Here is a 23,649-nt window from a genome sequence, read left to right as displayed (position 1 = left end):
CACTACAGCTATCAAATGTCTGACAGTCAGTTGTTCAGGAAAATAAAAGAAAGGTTATCAATGTTTCAGCCATGAAATTATATTATTTTGTCAATAGGTGCTAAGAAAGAGAGGAAAATATAAAATAAGATACCTGAGGTGCAGGAACACTTCTTGACAAAAGTTTAATGAGATCCCTAGCCTTGATGATAATATAGGGATCCTTCGTCTTTCTAGTTGTTGAAACTGTCATAGAACCCTCAACCTGCCCACCAATAAAGCACACAGCAGCTAACTTTGAGTGAAAAATCCTATAGAATATTTGACACTAATGTCCAACATATGTTTCCCAGAAAAAAAGAAGGCAAGCATAAGAATTGGGAGTACCCAACACACATGCAAGACAATTAACTTCATCAAAAGTTGACAAATCCATAACACTCATCCGAACTAATTTGTGGATGATATAAATTCTTCCTTTCAGCAGAAACCCAACCTAGATTATATCCTACATCATATCAAGTAACCATATATTAATATTAATTGATTGGCAGAAGTTCTTCATAACTTCTTGAAGAAGTATGAGCGAGAGCGAGAGTCAAATCATGTGTTTTTTTCCCTTTTTTTTTCCGTTTTTCTTTTGAGTGTGTATGAGGGTATGTGTAGGGGAATTTGAGCTGGCTCAAGACCCTCAGTCGAAAAATAAAAAATAAAAAGAGGAGGAAGAAAAACAAAAGGCCAAGCATCCCAGCAGCCCTGGTGCCTTTTTGGTTGTATTCCAGCTTCCCTGACTCGAAGTTGAGTGCTAGCTGACCAGCAATCAATCTAAACTTCACTAGAAGGAAATGAGGACTCATCTGCAGTTCTTTTGCAACATAGTTGGTCATGTCTAGAGAATTTATATTCGAGACAAACAATCGCTAAATCTTTTCAACTCAAGCAACAACTTCGATCGGTCAAGAAAGATTCTATGTCAATTAACGACTATATACTCAAGATTAAAACGATAGGACACTCTCTCGCTGCTATAGGCGAACCACTAAATGATAAGGATGTGCTTCTAGCTATTCTTAATGGATTGGATCAAGAATATGAGACTGTCGTCAGTCTCATAACCTATCAAATGGATGACATTGATTTAGACAAAGTGCAGCAGTATCTTCTATTAATGCATGAACAACGATTGAGTGTCAAGAATTCTATTTCTGTAACTACTGAGTCGTTTTTACCATCAGCAATGAATGTAAATTTTAGTGACAACAAAGCAAGAGGTGGTGGTTCAGTGAATCAAGGAGAAGGTTACATACAAAATAGAGGTGGCTATAATCGTGGAGGAAGAGGTAGAGGTCGTCAATCTAATAGACGTGTGTATTGTCAGCTTTGTGGAAAGCCAGGACATGTTGTGGATCGATGTTATCATCGATTTGATCGTAATTTTCAGAGAGATGATTGTAATTTTCAGAGGGGAAGTTCTTTTCAGTCGAGTCAAAACCCTAGTTTGGTCTATAGGAGAGACAACTCGAGTTCTTCTTTTGATCCAAGGGCCTATATAGCTTCTCATTGTGACTCTAACAAGCCCTACATTAGTGATGTAGGTTCAACATATGGAACTATTGGTCATTTTTCTCGACCATAGAATTTTGACAACCCTCAGTCTTCTGTTTTACCAGATTCTTCATGGTTTGTTGACTCCGGGATAACTAACAATATTACCTCCAACCTCAACAATCTTTCCTTACATGCTCCATACAACAGCAATGACAAAGTCTCCGTTGGTAATGGTAAGAAACTTCCTATCTCTCATGTTGGTCTTGGACTTTTGAATACTCATACACAACCAGCTTCTACCATTCCTCTTTCCAATGTTTTACATGTGCCTAAGATAACTAAGAATTTAATCAGTGTCTCTCAACTCACTAGAGATCATGATCTTGTGGTTGAATTTAACTCTTCTTCTTATTTGATTAAGGACAAAAATTCCAAGCTGGTTTTTCTCAGAGGATTTCTTAAGGATGGGCTTTATCAGCTGCATTCAGCATTTGGTCATGCTAACAGCACCTCTGCCCAGTCTCTTGCATCCACTCCTCGTTCTTTTTGTTCTAGTAGAACTTTTCTTTCAGCAAATAAATGTAATAGGCCAGTTTCAGTTTCTCCTGAACTGCCTATGATTGTAAATGTAGCTGTTAACGGTGCATTGTGTAATCAATGGCATGCCAAATTAGGCCATCCCTCTTTTAATGTTCTGAAAATGGTGTTGAATAAAATTCACATTCCTTGCTCTAGTTCTACTCTATCCTTTTGTGATTCTTGTAACGTTGGGAAACTACATCAATTATCATTTGTTGATTGCTCTATAATAGCAAAACAACCTTTCGAATTAATCTACTCTGACCTTTGGGGACCTTCACCTACTATTTCTATTGAAGGTTATCGGTATTATATTGTTTTTGTAGATGCATACACACGATACACCTAGCTATATCCTCTGAAACTTAAATCTGATGCATTGTCTGTTTTTATAACCTTTCACAAACTTATTGACAATCACTTTCAGACCAAACTTAAGGCTCTACAAACTGATAATGGTGGCGAATTTAAGGCTTTTATTCCTTATCTCCGTCATCATGGTATTCAACCTCGGTTCACATGTCCCTATACTCATCAGCAAAATGAAGTAGCTGAACCTAAACATAGGCATATAGCTGAAATGGGGCTTACTCTATTGTCTCATGCCAACATGCCTCTTAAGTTTTGGGTGGCAGCTTTCAGCACTGCTGTGCACACCATTAATCTTCTACCTTCCTCTCCCCTCAACTTTTGTTCTCCATTTGAAGCTCTTTTTCATAAGCAGCCGAATTATCTTAAGTTACAGCTCTTTGGCTGTACTTGTTTTCCTTATCTTCGGCCTTATCATAACCACAAGTTTGATTTTCATTCTACTAAATGTATTTTCATTGGGTATAGCTATGGTCAGGCTGAGTATAAATGTTTGCATCCTTCTGGGAGAATCTATGTTTCTTGTCATGTAAAATTCAATCCAGCTAAGTTTCCCTATAACCAGTTGTTTCCTGCACCTGTATTGCCTTCTTTGTCCTCCTCTACCTCTGGTGGACTTTCCACCATTGTGTTTCAATCCCTTCCGTTGTCTAAATCTTCTAGAGGGAACCAGCCTGTACATTCTTCTCCTATGGATACAAATAGTTGTCGTGTCTCAACTACTGTATCTCAATCCAGTCCTGTGGCCACCAGATCTCAATCCCGGATATCTACCTCTATACCTGCCTCAGCTCCTTCTATTCATCCTATGCAAACCTGGTCCAAGACCAAACTTCTTGCTTCTCTTCATCCTTCTCCTCATATCCTTGTTAGTTCCCTCGAACCTACTTTAGTTAGTGAGGCCTTGTTAGATTCCCAGTGGGTTCAAGCTATGACTGATGAGTTCTCAGCTTTGCAACTCAATCATACATGGGATTTGGTTCCCTTTTCTCCTGATTTGAATCTGATTGGTTGCAAATGGGTGTTTAAAGTGAAGTATAACTCTGATGGTACAATACTTAAACATAAGGCTAGGCTTTTAGCAAAAGGATTTCATCAAACACCCGACATTAATTTTGAGGAGACATTCAGTCCAGTTGTTAAGGCCCCTACGATCAAAGTTTTGTTCACTCTAGCAGTGACTTTTGGCTGGGATATTCAACAAGTGGATGTGAAAAACGCTTTCCTAAATGGTGATCTTCATGAGGATGTGGTTATGGTCCAGCCAAAGGGTTTTGTTGATGATCGGTTTCCTACTCATGTCTGTAAACTTAGAAAGTCACTCTACGGTCTTAAACAAGTACCTAGAGTTTGGTATACCAAGCTACGATCAGCTCTGCATTCTTGAGGTTTTGTTAGAGCTATTTCTGATGCCTCTTTGTTCATCAAGAGGACTGATCAGTTTGTTATGTATGTTTTGGTATATGTTGATGATATCTTGATTACAACAACATATCTAGCCTTTATCCCACTATGTGGGGTCGGCTACATGAATTCTAGGCTTCCATGTATTTCTGTCTTTTGTCACATCTTCATTGAGGTCCATACACTTCATATCAAACTTTAATGTCTCTCCCAAAGTCTTCTTAGGTCTACCTCTACCTCTTTTTTGACTAATTATTTCATTTCATCAACTCTCCTCACAGGAGCGTCTCTTGGTCTCTTTTTTACATGACCAAACCATCTTAGTCTAGTCTCTCTCATCTTCTCCTTTATTGGCACTACTCATATCTTATTACGAATAACTTCATTTCTAATTTTATCTTTTCTTGTATGGCCGCACATCCATCTTAACATCCTCATCTCTGCTACGATCGTCTTTTGCTCATGCTGGTATTTGACTGCCCAACATTCTGAGCCGTATAACAAAACTGGTCTTATAGCTGTCCTATAGAATTTTCCTTTCAGTTTTAATGGGATTTTACCATCACATAACACCCCCGATGCATTTCTCCATTTTAGCCAACCTGCCTTAATTCTATGTGTGACATCCTCATAAATTTCTCCATCTTTTTGAATCACTGATCCCAAATATCGAAAATGATCTTTTCTTTGTAAGATTTGGTCTTCCAATTTTATTATAACATCCTCCATTCTTGCATTCTTACTAAATTTACATTCCATATATTATGTTTTCTTTCTTCTTAATTTAAATCCCTTAGATTCTAAATTGTTTCTCCATAACTCAAGTTTAGTGTTCACTCCTTCTTTTGTTTCATCCACCAACACTATGACGTCTGCAAATAGCATACACCATGGCACCTCTGTCTGAATATCTTTAGTAAGTTCATCAATTACTAAAGCAAATAAGTATGGACTTAGTGCAAAACCTTGATGCTTGCATGTAAACCTTGTGACACTCTTATGACTTCCACTGGAGCATTAACATCTGAGGGTGAACTGTTTTCTAATCCTTCATTGTATAGGACAATTATTGGTTCTTTACAATATTTGACTTACACCAGACCTGACATCTTTTTTGCTGTTAACAAGCTTAGCCAGTTTCTTTCCTCTCCTAAACTGCAACATTGGGTGGCTTGCAAACGCTTACTGCGTTATCTCAAAGGTTCTGTTGGCCAAGGACTGTTTTTCTCTCCAGTTCCTTCGGATCTCCCACTTTTAGTCTATAGTGATGCTGATCATGCAAGTTGTAAAGTTACAAGGAAGTCTACCAGTGGTGTATGTGTTTTTTTTGGCAACAATTTAGTGGTGTGGAGTTCAAGAAAACAAACAGTTGTAGCTCGGTCAGTTGAAGAGGCTGAGTATCGAGCCATTGCTCAAGGTGTCACCGACATAATGTGGCTAGTTTCTTTGTTTTCTGAATTGGAATTTAAATCTCATCCTACGCCAATTATTTGGAGCGACAACATGGTAGCTAGGAGCATTGCAGAAAACCCGATATTTAATGCTCGTACAAAACACTTTGAGATTGATCTTCATTTTATTCGAGAGAAGGTTGAGAAGGGTGAAGTGGAGATTAGATATGTTCCTACGTCTAATCAGTTAGCTGATGTTTTTACTAAGAGTCTTCCTAAGACCAGATTTCAGTTGCTTTGTGCTAATCTAGGTATACGGCTGCCTCCTGCTTCTGTTGGAGAAGCTCACTCTAAGACAAATGAAGAACCATCAGCTGCTAACAGGAAGTTTGTTTTGAGGGGGAATGTTAGAGAAGCTCACTCTAAGACAAATGAAGAACAATCAGCTGCTAACAGGAAGTTTGTTTTGAGGGAGAATGTTGGAGACCACGTGACATGACTAACTAACCTTTAGTTAGTCTTTTCTATGTTTAGTTTTTCTGTTAACTTTCTATTAAGCTTGCTGGTTATAAATTAAGCATTTGCTTTATGCAGTAGTCTTGTATCAGAGGCTGGCTGATTATATATATCAGCATAGTCCTCATTTTCTGTATTGGGAAACAGAGCTAATACAAAATCAGTTCTCTCTCTCTATTCCTCTCTGATTTGTTTCTCGGTGATATCATATTTTAACATGCATGACATGAATATATATATACACATATATAAAAAGGAAAAGACCTCTAGAACTGAAAGATAAAAATAGCAACATCAAACAATTGATGAAATCATATATAATGGTAATCTAAGAGAGAATTAGTCCTCCAGAAAAATACTGTGTACCATTGCTAATAAAAACAATGAGAAGTATTAATGACCATAACCACCAAGGACCACAAGTAAGGTTAACAAAGAAACCTCATCTCTAGCTGCTGCCATCCCTAGCTATGCAGCCAACAAACAAGATAAGAGAAAAAGGAGAAAAATGCTTCATAAAAAGTTTATAAATCATGCAAAACATGAAACAGTGGAAAAGGTTCAAGATATCTCTGGGTTTTTCTGAATAGACCTGGTTGTCCCTGGGACAGAGACACATTTCCCTCTATTGCCATTGGGTTTAAACAAGGGTTCAAACAGTGTGTAATCATGCTTGTCAAAAATTGCAGAATTGGGGTCCTACATAAGATTGATGGGATGGGAGGGATGATGGATAACAAAAAACTAGAAATTTTAGGATAGCCTACTCTAGATTAAAGTTAGAAATTAGAGCATTACCAGCTCCATTTTGTTTTTTAATCAAATTCTTTATTTCTTTAGTTAAAATTCTTATCTTAATGTTATTTTGGAGGGCAGTGTAATACCCGGTATTACATGCTTATTTTAATTTAATTAATAAGACATGTTTAAAGGTAAATCCAAGGATTAAGGTGGATGAGTGAGAGTTGAAAGGAGCTGATTTGAGGATTAACAACTGATGGGCCAAGAAAGTACCGAATCATCTGCAAGGGCAAACTCTGTACCTCAGAAAGTCTCATGTAAGAGTGAAACGACGATGAGGAACTCAAGATGAGTTCGGTGGCAAGATCTGATCCCGAAATAGGTACAGTGCCCAGATAACCAAAATACCAGCCTGGAAAACTGGAATGTTGGGAGGGAATTCAGGACAGTTAACTGAACCTATATGGGGGTTTGATTCTGTTCCAGTACCAACCCTGAAGTGAGTTTGGGTGAAATAAAGGACCCAAAGGAATGCAGACACCCAAAACGGGAAAACCAATTAGTTAAGGGGCCCAGGTTAAAGAAATTCTTAAAACGGGCACACATGTACCCCGAAGGTGAACCCTGGGACTAATTTTAAGGAATCCTGGAGGCTGGGGAAGTTAAGAATTAAAAGTTTAGAGTTGGGATGGAAAAATTAATAAACCTGGAAGAGATTAATAAGTGTCAGAATTTAAGGGCAATTTGGGAATTTCTGAGAATTGAACAAAGTTAAAGTGGGATAAGTATAATAAAGGGGGCTAATCTGTAATTTCCACAAAATAAATATATGGAAAACACATGGCCATTCCAGCCAAGAATGAGGGACAAAGAAAACGCAAGGAGAAACAAGAAAGGAGAGCGAAAGAAGTGAAGGGGCAGTCGCCAACATGGGTAGACCAACTCACTGGATAAAGGAGAGGAAGGAGAAGAAACGGTCTGCGGTGAAGCTGCAGTTCCAGCCAATAAACTGCCTTAGCTAAAGGATGGTTTCCAGTGAGTTTTCTGCTGACTTTTCCTACAATCCATTTATACTTTCTTCTTCCATTCACTCACTAGTTTTTTGTGAATGTCTTGCATTTGTAGTTCGAGTTTGAAGAAGCAAGAAAAATTGAACAAGAAAAGGAAGCTGCAGCCAGCTGTGTGGACTGGACAGCTTCCAGTGACCTTCATTTCCTCAATTCTTTTGATGATCAGGTGTATATTTTGGTCAAACAAAGTCCCTAGTATGTTGAGAAAGTCTAGCACATGAAGATCTAGCAAGAAATTAGGTGAAGATTGAACTAATAAGAAAAGTACTCTATCAAGTGTAAGTTTGTTAAACTTCAGGGGCTTAAATGCAATAAACCCGAAAGCTTGAGTATTGAATGATATAAAGAATGGCCCTGGAATGCACGTTATGAATTTACATGTGTTGGTTTTTCCATGTATTTGGGTTTTCGTGGAAGTTTTGGAAAGGTAAGGGCCTTTGTTTAATTTTTGGAAAAGATAGGGTTCTAATGAGTTATTTACAAACTTTGGGGCCTCAATGTGATTTAAGGCATCATTTGCAGTTAAGCGCACTCCATGTGCTAAGTTTTAGGCCTAAATAAGGTTTTCGGGAAATTATGAGCCCAAAATGACTTCTTTATAAAATTTAGGATCAATATGTGATGCAGCGTATAGCGTAGGTGTGGAAAAGACATATCAAAATAAACCCTTGAAATAACAAACTTCAATAATCCAAGCTTGGCTTTCAAGAAGATGCAAAAACAAGACTTGTTTTGTTAAGAAAACCCAAATAGTTTGCTTAAATTTGTATTAAGAAAACTTGATTACAAACTCTAGATTTTAGGTATATTTAGAGTGTTTGGCCAATCCAAATCCATCTAATATTTGTAAACAAAATCTAACTAAAAACCTAATAAAAATAAATCTTAAATAAAAGTCAACTAGAATTCTAATAAAAATAAAACCCTAATCAAACATGAAATAGAATCCTAAATCAAGTAGAAACATGAAATAAAATCCTAAATTAAGTAGAAACATAAAATAGAATCCTAAATCAAGTAGAATCCTAAAACATATGAAGTATTAAAATACTATTATGGCGCTACTACTCTGGTGATATTGTTCCGGGTTTGGTTGGGTCAGCCTTGGACCGAATCTTGATTGGTGACCGCATCATTCACCTCCACTTGAGAAAAAATTCGACCTCGAATTTTGATCTGGGTAGGACAAATCCACGTCCGGTAAATACAAAAAAAGATTAGCCACATTGAAAGTTTGGAAATACCCATATGATTAGGCAAATCCACAGCATAAGCATTATCATTGATCTTCTTTGTAATCTTGTAAGGATCATACCTCTTTGGCTTGAGCTTGTTCTATTGTCTTGCTGGAATCCATTCCTTCTTCAAGAATATCATGACTTCATCTCCAATCTCAAATACCTTGTGCTTCCTATGCTTGTCAGTTGTCGCCTTATTTGTGCAACTTTTGCTTGACATCTTCCTGAACCACTTGAGTTTTTCTGCTAAGGGAACATGAACAAAGACATTTCTCCCCTTCTTAGCCATATCTGTGTTGGCATGGGTCCAGCCTTTGCCATGTTTGTTGCCCTCTACCTCCACTGTATTATTATTGTTAGATTGAGGATGTTGAGCATTCCACCTTGAGCGCTTCTCTATTTTGGTAGATATTATCACAGGTCCTTCTGCTCTCATTAGCTTTCTTTATTTTGACTCCTCATCAGCTTTTGAATTCATTCATAGATTTTTATTGCCTGAAGAAGCATTTTTTTGCAACTGTTTTGAATAAAGCCTTATTCCATGACTACCAGCAGTCTCTCTATCACTTAAAATATTGATGCTTGAATCCTCATCTGGTCTAAGCACTTGATCAGCTATAACAACAGCTATTACAGCATTCTTAGTTTCGGAATCTAATTTTGGATTCAAATCAAAAGCAATTGCACTACCCAAGTTAACTAGTCTAGGAGATCCAACACCCCTATCCGCAAAGAGACCCATATAACCATCTTGCTTTTGCAATCGCAAAGGTGAATATGCTCTTATTGCCTTCGATTCAACCATGCCAGAGCTTGAATAAACTGTAGAAGGATTTGCTACCATGACCTCCATCTTCTTTACAGTCGCAAGCCGATCAAAAGAAACACCACCATCCATGGGTTGCAAAGTAATGCCTGAGCCCTCGAAACTGGAAAATACCCCAATATGAGTCAACAACATTGGAGTTTCTATCATGTTAGTAGCATAAATTAGACCTGAGTTTGCAAACGTCGAGGTTGTTGGGATAACATAATCTTCAAAATCAAGCTCCAAACTCATCAAAAAGTCATTCTTCAGTTTATACTCATCGTTTCCTTAATGGTTGTGTTGTTGCGCATTCCTCCTAACCCCTTTACCACTAAGGTTGGCTATCATACTGTCATATCCCTAGAAGGATTAGAAGGGTAATATTGTAATAGGCTTATATTAGTTTGTTAGGAGATATTTGGTTATTTGTTAGGATCACATGGGTGCTGTTAGAAATTAGTTAAGGAGCTACCTATGCCTATAAAAAGGCCCATTGTAAGAGAAGATGATTATGCTTGAATTGAATGAAAGAAACTCTAATTCTCTCCCTAACATTTCTCTCAATATCTCTCCCTCTTTCTACTGCTTTCTCCCCTCTCTACAATTCTCTCCCTTCTCCCTCTTGTTTCTCTCTATTGCTCTCCCTCATTTCTCTCTACATCTTTCCCCCATTTCTGTCCAAATTTTCCTCTTAAATCATTATGTTTCAGTCCTATTCAATCGGATCCTTCCAATTGCCAATTCCAAACTTGTTATAAACCCTAGGTTCATGACAAATGGTATCGGAGCAGTCAATCCTTGGCTGTGGATTTGATTCCAGTTGAAGGCGACTAGTGTGAAGTGAGCGATTTCCCTTGGCGATTGCGGTAAGGCGGATTTCGGCAACAAGCTAGCCAGACGAATTCCAATTGGGTCGGGGCTACTACTTCTGGACGCGAGTAATTTCCAACGAAGGACTCTCAGTGATGAAATCTGGTGAAACGGTTCGAAAGGGAAAGATGAAGCAATTCCGACGATGTAGGCCGTGATTGTCAGCGATCTAGGAGGGAAGCAACATCCGACCAATTCTCAAGGAGTTACGCAATTGAGGCAGCGGGGCTTGAGGTGATTCAAGTGGTCCGGTGAATTCAACAAAATTGGTAGTCCTAAGCATCCAGGAGCGAATCAGGCTGTGCGCTTGAATTCTGGAAGTAATGGCCGAATCAAGGAGATCGCATGTGGGATCCGAAGTATTAGCGATTCAATGGGTGTTGTGATTTGGACTCGGGAGTGGGTGTAGCAATTGAACTAGCAGTGAGTTTATGTGATTTTGGGAATTGAAAGCGATCGCAAAATTAGCTAGAAAGAACAATTGGAGTAGTGAATTCCGCGGGTGGATTTGATCATCAATTCAGTTGTAGATTAGAGACACTCCTGTTCGAATTCTGAAGACGAAAATGGCCATTGAATCTCGGAACTAATTCCGAGGCACAAGGAGGTAAGATACGGCCATGATTCTCGGCAACCCAGGCAAATTCTAGGAGCTGCCATCTGCTAGTGGTCCTCGGCCCAGAAGGTCGCGACTGGAGTGGGTGATCAGAGGTTGACGCGAACGACTAGGCGGTCACAACTAGCGCAAGAGTTCCAAACTATCGCGGTTGTGCAGCGAGTTTTAGGCGATCGTGGTTTGGTCGGTGATTGGGCAGAATCTGAGATAGGTAGCGTTGATGCATCACTGGTTGGGTTATCACTGGCAAGAGGTTCGCGTCTGGAAGTGACTGCAGGTAGAGCGAAACCGGAGGAAGGAGACGAGAGGCTAAGCAAAATTTGCCGACTAATTGGGTGCGAAGCTTTCCATTAGAGAGCACAAGTCTAACCGAACCTAAGGAACAATCGTTGAACATCAACAAGTGCGATTCAATCCAGAGAAATTTCCAACTGAGTTAATCGAGTAGAGTCTTGGCCGCCAACTCCTTCTGCTTGATTTAATTGAGTGCAGAATTGAAGGCGAGGCAGACCCAGCTCTTGGTGGGTTCCGTTTGAGGTGGATTAAGTCTAGGCGACTTCTTGAAACAGTGGGTGAGGTGGTGCTCATTAGTCGTAAGCCGTAGATTCCGTGTGAGAAGTGGATGCTTCCAGCTCATTATTGTTGGTGCTTGAGGCTATGAGCAAAGGGAAACAAGGGTTAATTTCGGCTTTGAATTTTGGTTAGCTTGTTTGAAGAAGAGCGGTATGTATAGAACCCCTATCCCTTGGTCTTCCAAGTGTCATGTTCGTGAGATGTCGGCCATGGGGTCTCAATTGCAGCCGAAGGATGCTGCATTTTCAATGGGATGTCCTGCTCGTGAAACCTTGGGAAGCAATGCACGTAGGAGACCATTGGAGCCTCAATTGTAGCAAATAAATGCCTCATTTTCAGCTGGAATAGAGCTTCAATGGCAGCTAAAGAAGGCTGCATTTTCAGTTGACAGAAACAAGGATAAGCAACAGTGTAGCCGGAAGAATCAAAAATGGGGAAAGAAGTTTGAGAATGAGTCTAGCCAAAGGGATAAAGGAACAAGCAATGGGATTCAGGAAGAGTGCGAGGAATTTGGTTGTATGTTCCGCGAGAAGCTACAGGAGTTTGCAATGATACTAATCAAGAAATATCATTACAATTTTTTCATTGAATACTTCGATGATTATCGCGGGAGTTTTAACAAGGAAGAATTCCTTAAAGTGGAGCAACCGAAGGAGGACAGCCTTGCTGAAAGTAAATCCTTGGTGTACTCTAACTACCAACAAGTAAAAGTATTTTCACTAGAGGAGGCCCCTACTGAAGATATGAAAAGGTCTAAACATACTACTCCCTTGGTCTTAGCTATGGAGAAGGCTAAGGAGTACATGGAAGAAAAGATTGGGGAGGAGAAAGTGGAGGACGGCACTCAATCAATTGGCAGTCTCTCAAGCACTGCCACTAGTGCTGAGACTCCTGATGCCATTGATCTCCGGAAACAGCAAAATAAGGAGTCTAAAGAAAAGGAACAAAGGATTGCATTAGGAACCTTGCTTGGAACATCCCACATGTATGTCATAGGCACGGGCACACAAGACAAAGCAAAGTTAACATTACAACCCGAAGAGTTGGAGGATGGGGTTGTAGGATTAACGGCGCATCTGCAGCAATGGAGGACGCATAAGGATAAAGCGAAACAAGATGAAAGAAAAAAAAAAGGAAGGACTTCTTTGTTGAAGGGACCGAGACCCTTGATGTTTTTCTCATTCATGTTTCCATTGGTGTGGCAGCAAGCCATAATGCTATTGCTACTAAGGAAAAAGAAAAGAGAAGGCAAAAGAAAAGGGAAAAACAAGATAAGAAGAAGGAAAAGCGAAAAAGAAACCATTGGGTGAAGATGGGCATTGGATAAAGAAGCAATGGCTAGGTGTTAATAAGTTTCTTGGGGACAAGAAACATTTCCGGGGGGGGGGGATTGTCATATCCCTAGGAGAATTAGAAAAGTAATATTGTGATAGGGATATAATAAAGGAATAATATTGTAATAGGCTTATATTAGTTTGTTAGGAGATATTTGGTTGTTTATTAGGAGCACATGGGTGCTGTTAGAAATTAGTTAAGGAGCTACCTATGCCTATAAAAAGGCCCATTGTAAGAGGAGATGATTATGCTTGAATTGAATGAAAGAAACTCTAATTCTCTCCCTAACATTTCTCTCAATATCTCTCCCTCTTTCTACTGCTTTCTCCCCTCTCTACAATTCTTTCCCTTCCCCCTCTTGTTTCTCTCTATTGCTCTCTCTCATTTCTCTATACATCCTTCCCCCATTTCTGTCCAAATTTCCCTCTTAAATCATTATGTTTCAGTCCTATTCAATCAGATCCTTTCGATTGCCAATTCCAAACTTGTTATGAACCCTAGGTTCATGACACATACGACCAAGATCATCCTCGTCATTGCTACCATCTATCATTAGTCTTCTAGGATTAATGAGGACAGAATTAATGACTGGTCTTCCCGATTTAACGTAGCCAGCTTGATTCACGCCATTAGTCGGATTCCGATTATCCTTAACTCGTTGTAAAACACCCAATTGGTTGCGGATTCGCTCCAATTGCTGCTGCATTGTACGAGTTATTTCCCGTTGTTCTTCGATTGCTCTCCAAACCGCAAGCAGCTCCCGATCATCGTCATGAAACTGGTTGCTACCGTTACCTTCAAGATTGGTCATCTGATTGATTGATGAACCGCTTTGATACCACATGATGCAGCATGTAGCGTGGGTGTGAAAAAGAGACACCAAAATAAACCCTTAAACTAACAAACTTCAATGAATGAAGTTTGACTTTCAAGAAGACGCAAAAACAAGACTTGTTTTGCTAAGAAAACCCAAATAGTTTGCTTAAATTTGTATTGAAAAAACTTGATTACAAACTCTAGATTCTAAGTATATTTATAGTGTTTGGCTAATCCAAATTCATTTAATATTTGTAAACAAAATCCAACTAAAATCCTAATAGAAATAAATTCTAAATAAAAGTCAACTAGAATTCTAATAAAAATAAAACCCTAATCAAACATGAAATAAAATCCTAAATCAAGTAAAAACATAAAGTAGAATCCTAAATCAAGTAGAAACATAAAGTAAAATCCTAAATCAATTAGAATCCTAAAACATATGAAGTATTAAAATACTATTCTGGCGCTACTATTCTGGTGATACTGTTCTGGTTTGGTTGGGTCAGCCTTGGGCTGAGTCTTGATTGGTGACCCGCATCAATATGATATTTGTGAGAATTCAAGGATTGATATGTGAATATTGCATAGTTTTTTGAAAAATGTTTAGGATATTAAGGGAATAAGACGTGGATTCATGAGGGAAATCATACAGTTGGGTCCATAAATGCCCTAATCTAGATTTAGGTCGACTAACCTAGAAATAGCAAGAAGTTGTACAATTGGGTTTGTAAATGCCTAATCTGGATTTGGGTGGACTAACACAGAAATGCCGAATGAAAAGTGTGCAAAGCAACTGAGAACTCAAACTGGTTACGCGAAATGACCGGGTGGTTTTTGCAATTTGTTTGAGACTTGCACTTACAAGGCACCCACGCACCTGTAGGTAGGCCTTACTGAGCGCATGTCGCTCATGTTATTTCTTCCTCTGTTCTTACCGTTATTACAGGTTCCATTTAAGGCAAGAAAATAAATGGCAACTGTGTGGAGGTCAAAGAACAGGTGTTGTAGATTTGAGTGAGGTTTGAAGATGTAGATTTAATTGAAAAACATTTTGGTTTGTAATTTGATGTTTTTGGATGTAATTCCTAGCCTGAGGTTAGGTTATATTGGCTTGTTTTGTTTTTGGAGAACGTATGCATATAAGAGTTAGAAGGCTTGGTTTTTCCTTTTATATTTATTTATGCCTTTCCCTAGGATGGATTTTCGATTTTGTCAATCAGTGGATTTTGTTTGTATGTTGGATTATGAATGATGTTGTTGCAAGGTTAGGTAAATGTATATTAAATCTCATAGGTGCAGAATGCAGAGAGCTCACTTTCAGGTAAGTTCAATGCAAAGGGAGTACTCACCAAGAAGGGTATCACACTTCCAAATTTTTCTAGCCTGATGAGTAGGAGGACGTGTTTAGTTGCTGGAAACCCAACTATCCTGAGTTGATATCAACTAGTTGAGTGTCCTCCCCAAGTAGAAGGGTCAAGAATCCTCTGTAATACCCTAGGCTTGGGGGGGGGGGGTGTTAAGGGCAGCCTTTGATCATTGAATTGGTAAACAAAAGTGTTATTGCATGTTATGTTTGATTGCATCCCTAGTTCTACATCAATTGGTATCAAAGCAAACTTTAATTCTTAGCCAAGTCCTAATCAATAGATAACTTCTTTACCTTCCTCACCAAGAAAATCAATAGCCATCTCACTATGTTCAAGTCATCATCCATGTTGTGAAACTTAAATATGCTTTAATAACTCTCTCTCTCTCTCTCTCATTCTTCATTTCCAGATTTATTTATTGACACTTGCAACTGCTTCACAAGCTTTATTGCAAATAAAGCACAGGCACGCAAAATAGTGTCGTATCTAGAGCACACACGAGCAGTGCAATATGGTGTTTTAGACACACTGCCGGTGACTCATAGGAAAAAGAGTATGTTTCAGACACGCTGCTGGTAGGTCCATAGTGAAAGTTTTGTTGAGCTTGGAGTATACAAAAGGTTAAAAAGTTGGTCATTAGTTGTATTTATAAAAATAATAAGGTTACAAGCTGGGAATATGAATACTTTAGTGTTTTTTAATGAAAACCAAATGTTGATTAGTATTCTCAAATGGTTATGGTTATTAATTATTACCATTCCCAATTGTGAATTAGACCATTAACTGGTGTTGTACAACTTGTACTCGTTGTAGTGTGTACAGGTCATTTTCGTAGACATGAAGGATAAAAGATCTTTTTTGTTGTCATATATCTTTGTCGTATCTGTGGCCTCTTTTTTTCCTTGTCACTGCATCTTACAATCATGTATGTATCTCTATCCTTATTCATACTTTTTACTTCTTCTCAATTTGAAGAAATTGCCTTCTTTAATATTCTTAAAAAGGGGGGGGGGGGGGCTACAACCAATTTAGGCCAATCAATACAACCTGAATAACCTAACCTGACTCCATCATTCCCAAGATTAGAGTTAACAATCTCTGTGGATAACATGATGATTAGAGTTAAGCAATCTCTGTGGATAACATGCAGCTGGAGAATTGAAGCAGCCAATATTCTACAAGATAGCAAATTAAGCTCAGTGGCACTAAAGAATTTCTATGTGGCTCAATGCAGTATATGAAGGCTATGAAACCTGTGATTGATTAACTTGTTTCAATTAAAGGGATTATCCAACAAAAGCACCTTGTCCAGATTATCTATTCTCAAAGTTAAATAATATACACAAGCAAAAGCACTTACCAAATTCAACTCACATGAAACCCCATACTCCTTTAGAGCACTTTTCACAATAGGCCAAGCTTCTTGCAAGTATTTTTCTACACAGAACAAGATAAAGGCTCGCAATTACAAAACCAGAAAACTGCCTTGTAATGCAACAAGTTTCAGCAAGGAATAAATACTTTCACATAATTGTTATTCAAATGCATGAAATAGATACAGAATACATTGGATTCCTGAAACACTCAAAATCTACCCAAGTCCTTGATATGTATCCATGCCCCATAATCAGAGTAACTAAGTATTATTGTATGAGAAATTTGATGTTTTGGGATAATTTGAATAACTCGGTAAAGGGAAATAGAGGTGCGAAAACTCGACAATCGTACCAAGGTTGGAGGATCTCAGTCTGAGGACCCAAGATGCAAACTGTAACCCGAGTAGAAATAATTTGTTTTACAGAATCCCAGAGCAGAGACAATTCCAACAGAACATTAAACAGGTTGCCAAGGTCAATATACAGTCAGAAATATAACTTGATGCACAAATTGAGGAGAATTTATCTACAAATGACTGATATGATTGATTGATGTAATCTGAGAAATAAAACATCGAGTAAATAGTGATAAATAGTGTTACAGGATGCACAGTAACATTGAAAGACATAGTCATCTCCATCAAATCACTATTCAGTTACTTCTTACATCACCATCAAAGTTTGTTCATAAATGGTAGGGTTGCTCTATTGTGACTAGAAGGTCACATGTTCAAGTTGTGGAAATAGCCTTTTTGCCAAAAAAAACATAAAAGAAGAAAGAATATGAATAAATATTACCTTCCCATGACCCTCACAAAGGGGGAAGCTGTCATGTACCTAGGGTTTTAGTAGGAAAATACCGAGACCAGAGAGAATTGGAGGGAGGGTTAGAACAGAAAGTGGGAGATAACAGATAGAATTGAGGGAGAACAGAGAATTGAGAGGGAAGAATAGAGAAATGAGAAGGGAACGAGAGAGGTCAAAGTTGAAAGAGAAATAAGAATTCAATTATCATTCAACTATGAACATCCTCTAACTAATCTAACCTATTTATAAACTGTTCTATCCTTTTGGTTACAGTACAACTGAAAGGTACAACTACTACAATAGCGAAGTACAACCACCAAAAAAAATACATATGTTAGTTCTCGTGAATTTATGAAAGAGGAATGGCATGTGTGTGCGAGATTAGAAGCTTCCAAATCTGTTTTAGGATACTTGCCTAAATCAGACTTAGGAAACTTTCCTAAAAGATGTACATATGTATATTTCCTTTTGTGTGAGATTGGTGTTTCCTATGTTGTATCTTTCCTCCTCTATAAGAGGACTCATCGTGTACATATCATACATGAAAAAAGAATTATTCAATTTCAGTTTCAGTTTCTAACATGGTATCAGAGCCTATGATACCTTTCTAAGTCCCTAAACCCTACTGTGCCATCATTGCACGTCCCTATTCCTCCTCTGCCTATTCTTGTTAACCAAGCCTTCATTGCTACCTTGTTTCTGACCCCATTGCAAAGGTGATCGTGTATGAGATTTCAAAAGTCACCCCATGCATGACAACTAGAGAATCAGCCCCAGCTGAGCAACCAAACCAAGCCAGAGCCAAAGAACTGCCTGAAATCCATCAATCCTACCGTCTAGACAGTAGAAACTACTTGTAATGGGCCGTCGGAAGATCAATCATCTGACTGCACCTCCTCCTAAAGCCACTGATCCTACCTTCCCGGCATGGGATATTGAAGATGTTAGGATTAGGAGCTCTTAGAAATTCAATTCAATACTCTTAGTTTGCCAATCTCTCAACACTCCTCACCCGGAAATCACCCACAACAGAAAATGCAAACTGGAAATGAAATGAACAGCAAGGAAATTAAGTAAAAGAGACAACCAAACCAAGCAGTAGGCGCTGATTTATCCTGGTTCAAATTGCAATATGCAATCCTACATCCAGCCTTGATCCCGAGAGCAAAATCCACTAGAAACCGTTGAACAAGATTACAAGAACTCTCTTTTCTCTATCACACAAGTTCACTTCCCTCACACAAGAGATTACAAAGACTCTCACTCTCAAAGCCTTTTCTCCCTCTCGGCAATCTCACTTGCATTCAGAGACACAATTGAATGAACGAATGTTGTTATGACCGACTACCTAGCCCTCACCTCCTATTTATAAACCATAGGGACGTTAATTACAAGACCAACTATTTAGCCTATACAAAGACTAAAATATCCCTCATAATATAACATCTAAGTTAACTAATCTATCTTAGAAAAAATCCAGCCCCACTCATTCTTCAAACAGGTTCTATTATCTTCATCTTCTAGACATAATTCTCCATGCAAAAACCCAACAGAAGATTCCCAGATTATGTCATGGCTGTGGAATGCCATGCAACTCGACGTGAGTAAGAATTATACGTTTTTGGCTTCAGCAAAAGAAATTTGGGAAACTGTAAAACAGACTTACTCTAAGATCCAAGATGCCTTGGTAATTTTTGAAGTTAAAACAAAGATCAGTAACACTGAACAAGGAGGGTTGACTGTCACAAAATACTATAACCAAATGAATGGTTCGTGGCTAGAGTTAGACCATTATCAAAACATAAAAATGGTATGCAGTGAGGATACTGCCACTTGTCATGACCTTGAATTATGAAGTTTCTTTTTTTCAGTTGTTATATCTTTGTTCAGTTATTATTTACAGTTATGTATTAGGGTAGTTAGGTGTAATGGAGTGGTGTAGAGGAGTTGGCACCAAACACATATCTTATTCACTCTTTCATCCCATTTCATTGTCATAGTTCCTCCTCTTATTACTATATTATTCATGCATAATATATCCCCAATACCTACAAAATGTTTATGCAACTTACTGAAGTGGCAGATACACAGTTGCTCCTATGATTCAAAAGTACTAATCTAAAATAATAAAGTTAAAAGTTCTTTTGTATCAAAACAAACCAAAACTAGTGACGGCATCCTTGACAAAAATTCTAACCCAATAGTACATTCGGACAGGAAAGTAATGCAAGCAGACCTCCATCAATAACTTATAATGCAAAAGGCAATCAACATCATATACAGATACATGAAAAGAAAACCAAACAATCACACCATCACATAATAACTCACAGGCACCTCATGCACATAGGTTATTTGTTTGGTTGCATCACCCATCAAATTTTGAGTTAACAAGTACAGTAGGGTTTGGAAGAAGGATATAGAAGAGCTTTTGTTTTACCTCTATACTGAGGGAAAAGGGTAGAGAAGGAGCTGACTTCGAGCATGCCAGTATCATTCCAGGAAGGATCAAACTTCTGAATCTTCCAGTGGTCGATGTTGGGGTCTTCATCCCATGGTTTAGGCTTGTCATGCTTTCCCTTATGCTTTGTCTTAGGCTTCTCGATATCGCTAGTGTCGGAATTCGCCATACCTCAAAAAAACCAGATTCAACTTCACTAATAGAGCAAAGAGAAGAGATTTTGATTTTTACAGGAGTTGATCTACAGAGCCCTACAAGTGATGAATAAACCCTAATTCTAGTAAGTTCTCATTTGGACTGTTCAGTTCATGTCTGCTTTTTCTAATATTATTTACAGAACAAGTCACTTCACAGCTTTGATTTGGGCATTAAGAACAAAAAGTCTCGTATCAAAGAATAGTCGAATACTAGCTTGCTGATACCATTTTAGAAATTATATAACCGATATGAAAACTGTTTTTCAAGGGTAGTTCGATTTTAAAAGGTCCAGTTAGGAGTGTTTATGGGTCCAAATAAACTAGGGAACCAATTCAAACCATTGTGATTTCATACTGAAAAACTACAAATTTATTAATGGCATTCTACAAAGATCTTCAGGAATTGGGATCTAAAGAAATTTTTCAGCCACCCAACTAGAAAATTTTCTGCATAGAATACAGTGAGGTAAAAAATAAAAAATAAAAGGAAAAACAGTGTGGAGGTAGGGTTGCAATCGAGCCGAGCCGAGCTAAGCTCGGCAAATCTGAGCTCAGGCTCGAGCTCGGTTAACATAGTCCAAGCTCGAGCTCGACAAGCTTCTGGCGAGCCCGGGCTCGAGTTCGAAGGAACAAAAGATTTCACAGTAAGACATTTCAGCTTTCTTAGGGTTTCTAAGGAACAAAACAGGATCAAATTCTGTGTTGAATCAAACACACACTGTCCAAAAAGATTGAGGAACACTTGCACAAATGACAAGCGGTTGATTACACATGATAAATTGAAGATTAATGGAAGAGAAGTGTTACCAATGTGCAGAGTGGACGGATTGAATAAGAAGAAGAAACCTCTCTCTCTCTCTCTGAGACGGCGAGGCAGCGAGAGGGGCGAGGCGGCGAGAGCAGCGAGTACGACGGGGATAACTGCCTTCGGCTGAGAGACCAACGGCTCTTCACTGCAAGCACAGTCGGCAGAAGGGGGAACCCTAGGTTTCCTTCCTTCGATATGTCTGGGCCTTGGCCTGCCCACTGGTTCACAACACAACTGTGTCAAATTGGCCCCTAAATTTGGGGCAATGTGATTTGTTAATAACGTAAATAAATTAATAACGGCAATTGAAAAGTTTTATAATTAAATATATTATAATATAATTTTTATTTTATTTTGATGATAATACAAATAGATATTTTTAATTGTGAAACTATTTAACAACAACAAAAAATTTATAAACAAATATAGAATTGTTATTAAATTAATAGAAAGTCTATTGGAAATAATTTAATTTATTCATAATATATGAGGCAAAATAGGATAATAAAATTTTAACAAAATAGAATAATAAAATATTGATGAATCACTATATCTTTACAAATACAAATAGCATAAATAAATAGTTAGAATTAAAAAATAAGATATATAATAAATATGTATTATCTAAAAATTAATGTATGGTGTATTTTGCAACATATAATATGTACAATAAAAAAAAATTATTCTGCATATTACTCAAAATATGTACAAATGTTTATATATTTTAAATAATTATTATATTTTAATAACAATATTATTTATGTGTATTTATATATTGATGTAATATTATATAATTCATAATAGTCTTATTTAAAATTTACAATAATTCTAATTACCATTATAAATTATTATTAATTTTTTATAGAACTATTATTAACTATTATTAATTTTAAATAAAATTATTATAAGTTGTACAATGTTATGTCAATTTATAAATTTTGTTTATAGATAAAATATTTGAAATATGCATTTAATGCTATCTTTAACAATTAATTTTTAAAATTTAATATAACATTAGTCGAATAAACTAGGTATTGTTTGAATGAGATATATATTTATTTAACTAAGTCTTTTTGATACTCAAATAAAATATAATTTTAATTGATTAATATTTATTCTTAATCGATTAAAAATACGAGTATAGAAACTTGTTATTTTAATCTAGATTTATTATTCGATTAAATGTTATAGTTACTCAACTAATGTACTCCTTAATCAATTAACTCTTTGCTTATTCAAATAATGTTATTCCATCATATATTCGGAAAAAAATAAGTATATAATCTATTAATTATTTAAATGTTTAGATCTTACTTGATTAAAAAAAAATTAGTTGAATATAATACTTATTAATTGTTACTCAACTAAACATTTACTTACTCTATTAAAACAATAATTATTCTATTAAGCTCAGACATTAATTAATTAATTAATTTTCAAGTCACAACATATCTTATTATCAACACATTCTATTAATGATATTATTATGATAATGTAAAGTTTGATAATTTTATATTAAATAATATTTTTATAAAATTATAAATAAATTTATTAATATATTTATAAACAAGCATATTCACGAACCAATAATCGAGCTTGCTCGCGAGCCTCTATTCAAGCCATCTTACAAGTTTATAATCAAACCAACTCATTAGCCTCTATTCGAGCCAACTCGCGAACTACTGAGTGGAGCTTTACTGAGTTCAAGTTCAACTCATTTACAAATCGAGTTTTAAAGTTAAACTCAATCTCAACTTACTTACCTTAACGAATAAACTCGAATGAGTTTTTAACAAGTCGAGCACTGAGCCGCTCGCAAACAGCTGAGCTCATTTGCAACCTTAAACTATAGGACAAAGTAATAGAAGACCGGAGGGGAGACAAAGCAACCAAACCCAAAAATTTGAGATCCAATTCACACCACCTACTTTTGCATTGAGTTAATAGTTTTGGATTATAATTGGTATAGAGGGTGGAATATGAATTTGTCCTTTTGGATGGAATTGCATGTCCTTTATTAAAGTTCACATGATTTTCTTTAGAAAAAGAGCAGGCAAAGACCCTTTAGGCTTTGGCAATCCCATAAGTGTATGCATTTTGCCGTTTAAGGGTTTTAACGAGGGGAAAACTAGTTGTTAAAAGTAAATTTCATGTCGTTAAAAAGTTTTAATGATGGGAAAAATCCCATCGTCGCCCATCATTAAAGCTTTCCTCTATAAAAATATTAACAACAGGAAGAAAAGTATCGTTAACAAGCATACTGTTAAGAGTTAATGTGTAACGGCCCACTTCCCAGAGCCCTTGTGCACCAAGAGAATCCGTGAGATGGTCATTACTTAAATGATACCAAACAATAATACAACTACAACTCTCACACAACCCTTATTAAAACCATAATCTTTTTATCATATAACATCTCATAATCATCATACATAACTATTCACAACATGAGCTCACATAGGCTTACATAACATATATCCAACTCAAAATTATAAAACGTTACTTTAACACAAGCATAATGACACCCAGGATCTAGTTTTGGGAGGACTTTGCACTTGCTATCCTCTGGACCCAAACCCCGCCGAACGAATCTAGTACCTCAGACATTTCTCTTACCTAGAATGATGGAAAACAAATATGAGTCGCGAGACTTAGCAAGCTCTAGAAATAAAGGTTTTAAGTTAAAGACAGAACTCTTCCCATAGCAACCCATGCAATTCATGCCAATGCAACATCATACCGTGTCATATCCAATATCTACCTTATTTCTAGATGCA

General features: G+C 37.2%; 1 protein-coding gene across 1 annotated transcript in view; it reads right to left on the bottom strand.

The window, feature by feature from the left end:
• The window catches only part of LOC127795115 (KRR1 small subunit processome component homolog), a 35,717-nt gene extending 14,589 nt beyond the window's left edge, over positions 1-21,128 (bottom strand). The window contains exons 1-4 of the mRNA XM_052326574.1: positions 20,872-21,128; positions 19,847-20,038; positions 16,584-16,660; positions 134-244 (exon numbers count right to left, since the gene is read on the bottom strand). Coding sequence (XP_052182534.1) covers positions 134-244; positions 16,584-16,660; positions 19,847-20,036 — 378 coding nt within the window. The 5' untranslated portion in view covers positions 20,037-20,038; positions 20,872-21,128. The remainder of the gene's footprint in view (positions 1-133; positions 245-16,583; positions 16,661-19,846; positions 20,039-20,871) is intronic.
• Positions 21,129-23,649: the final 2,521 nt, after the last annotated feature.

Source organism: Diospyros lotus, chromosome 2, assembly GCF_014633365.1.
Source record: "Diospyros lotus cultivar Yz01 chromosome 2, ASM1463336v1, whole genome shotgun sequence".
NCBI lineage: Eukaryota > Viridiplantae > Streptophyta > Magnoliopsida > Ericales > Ebenaceae > Diospyros > Diospyros lotus.
The sequence above is the reverse complement of the archived record's forward strand: the minus strand, read 5'-3'. Positions and strand labels throughout refer to the sequence as shown.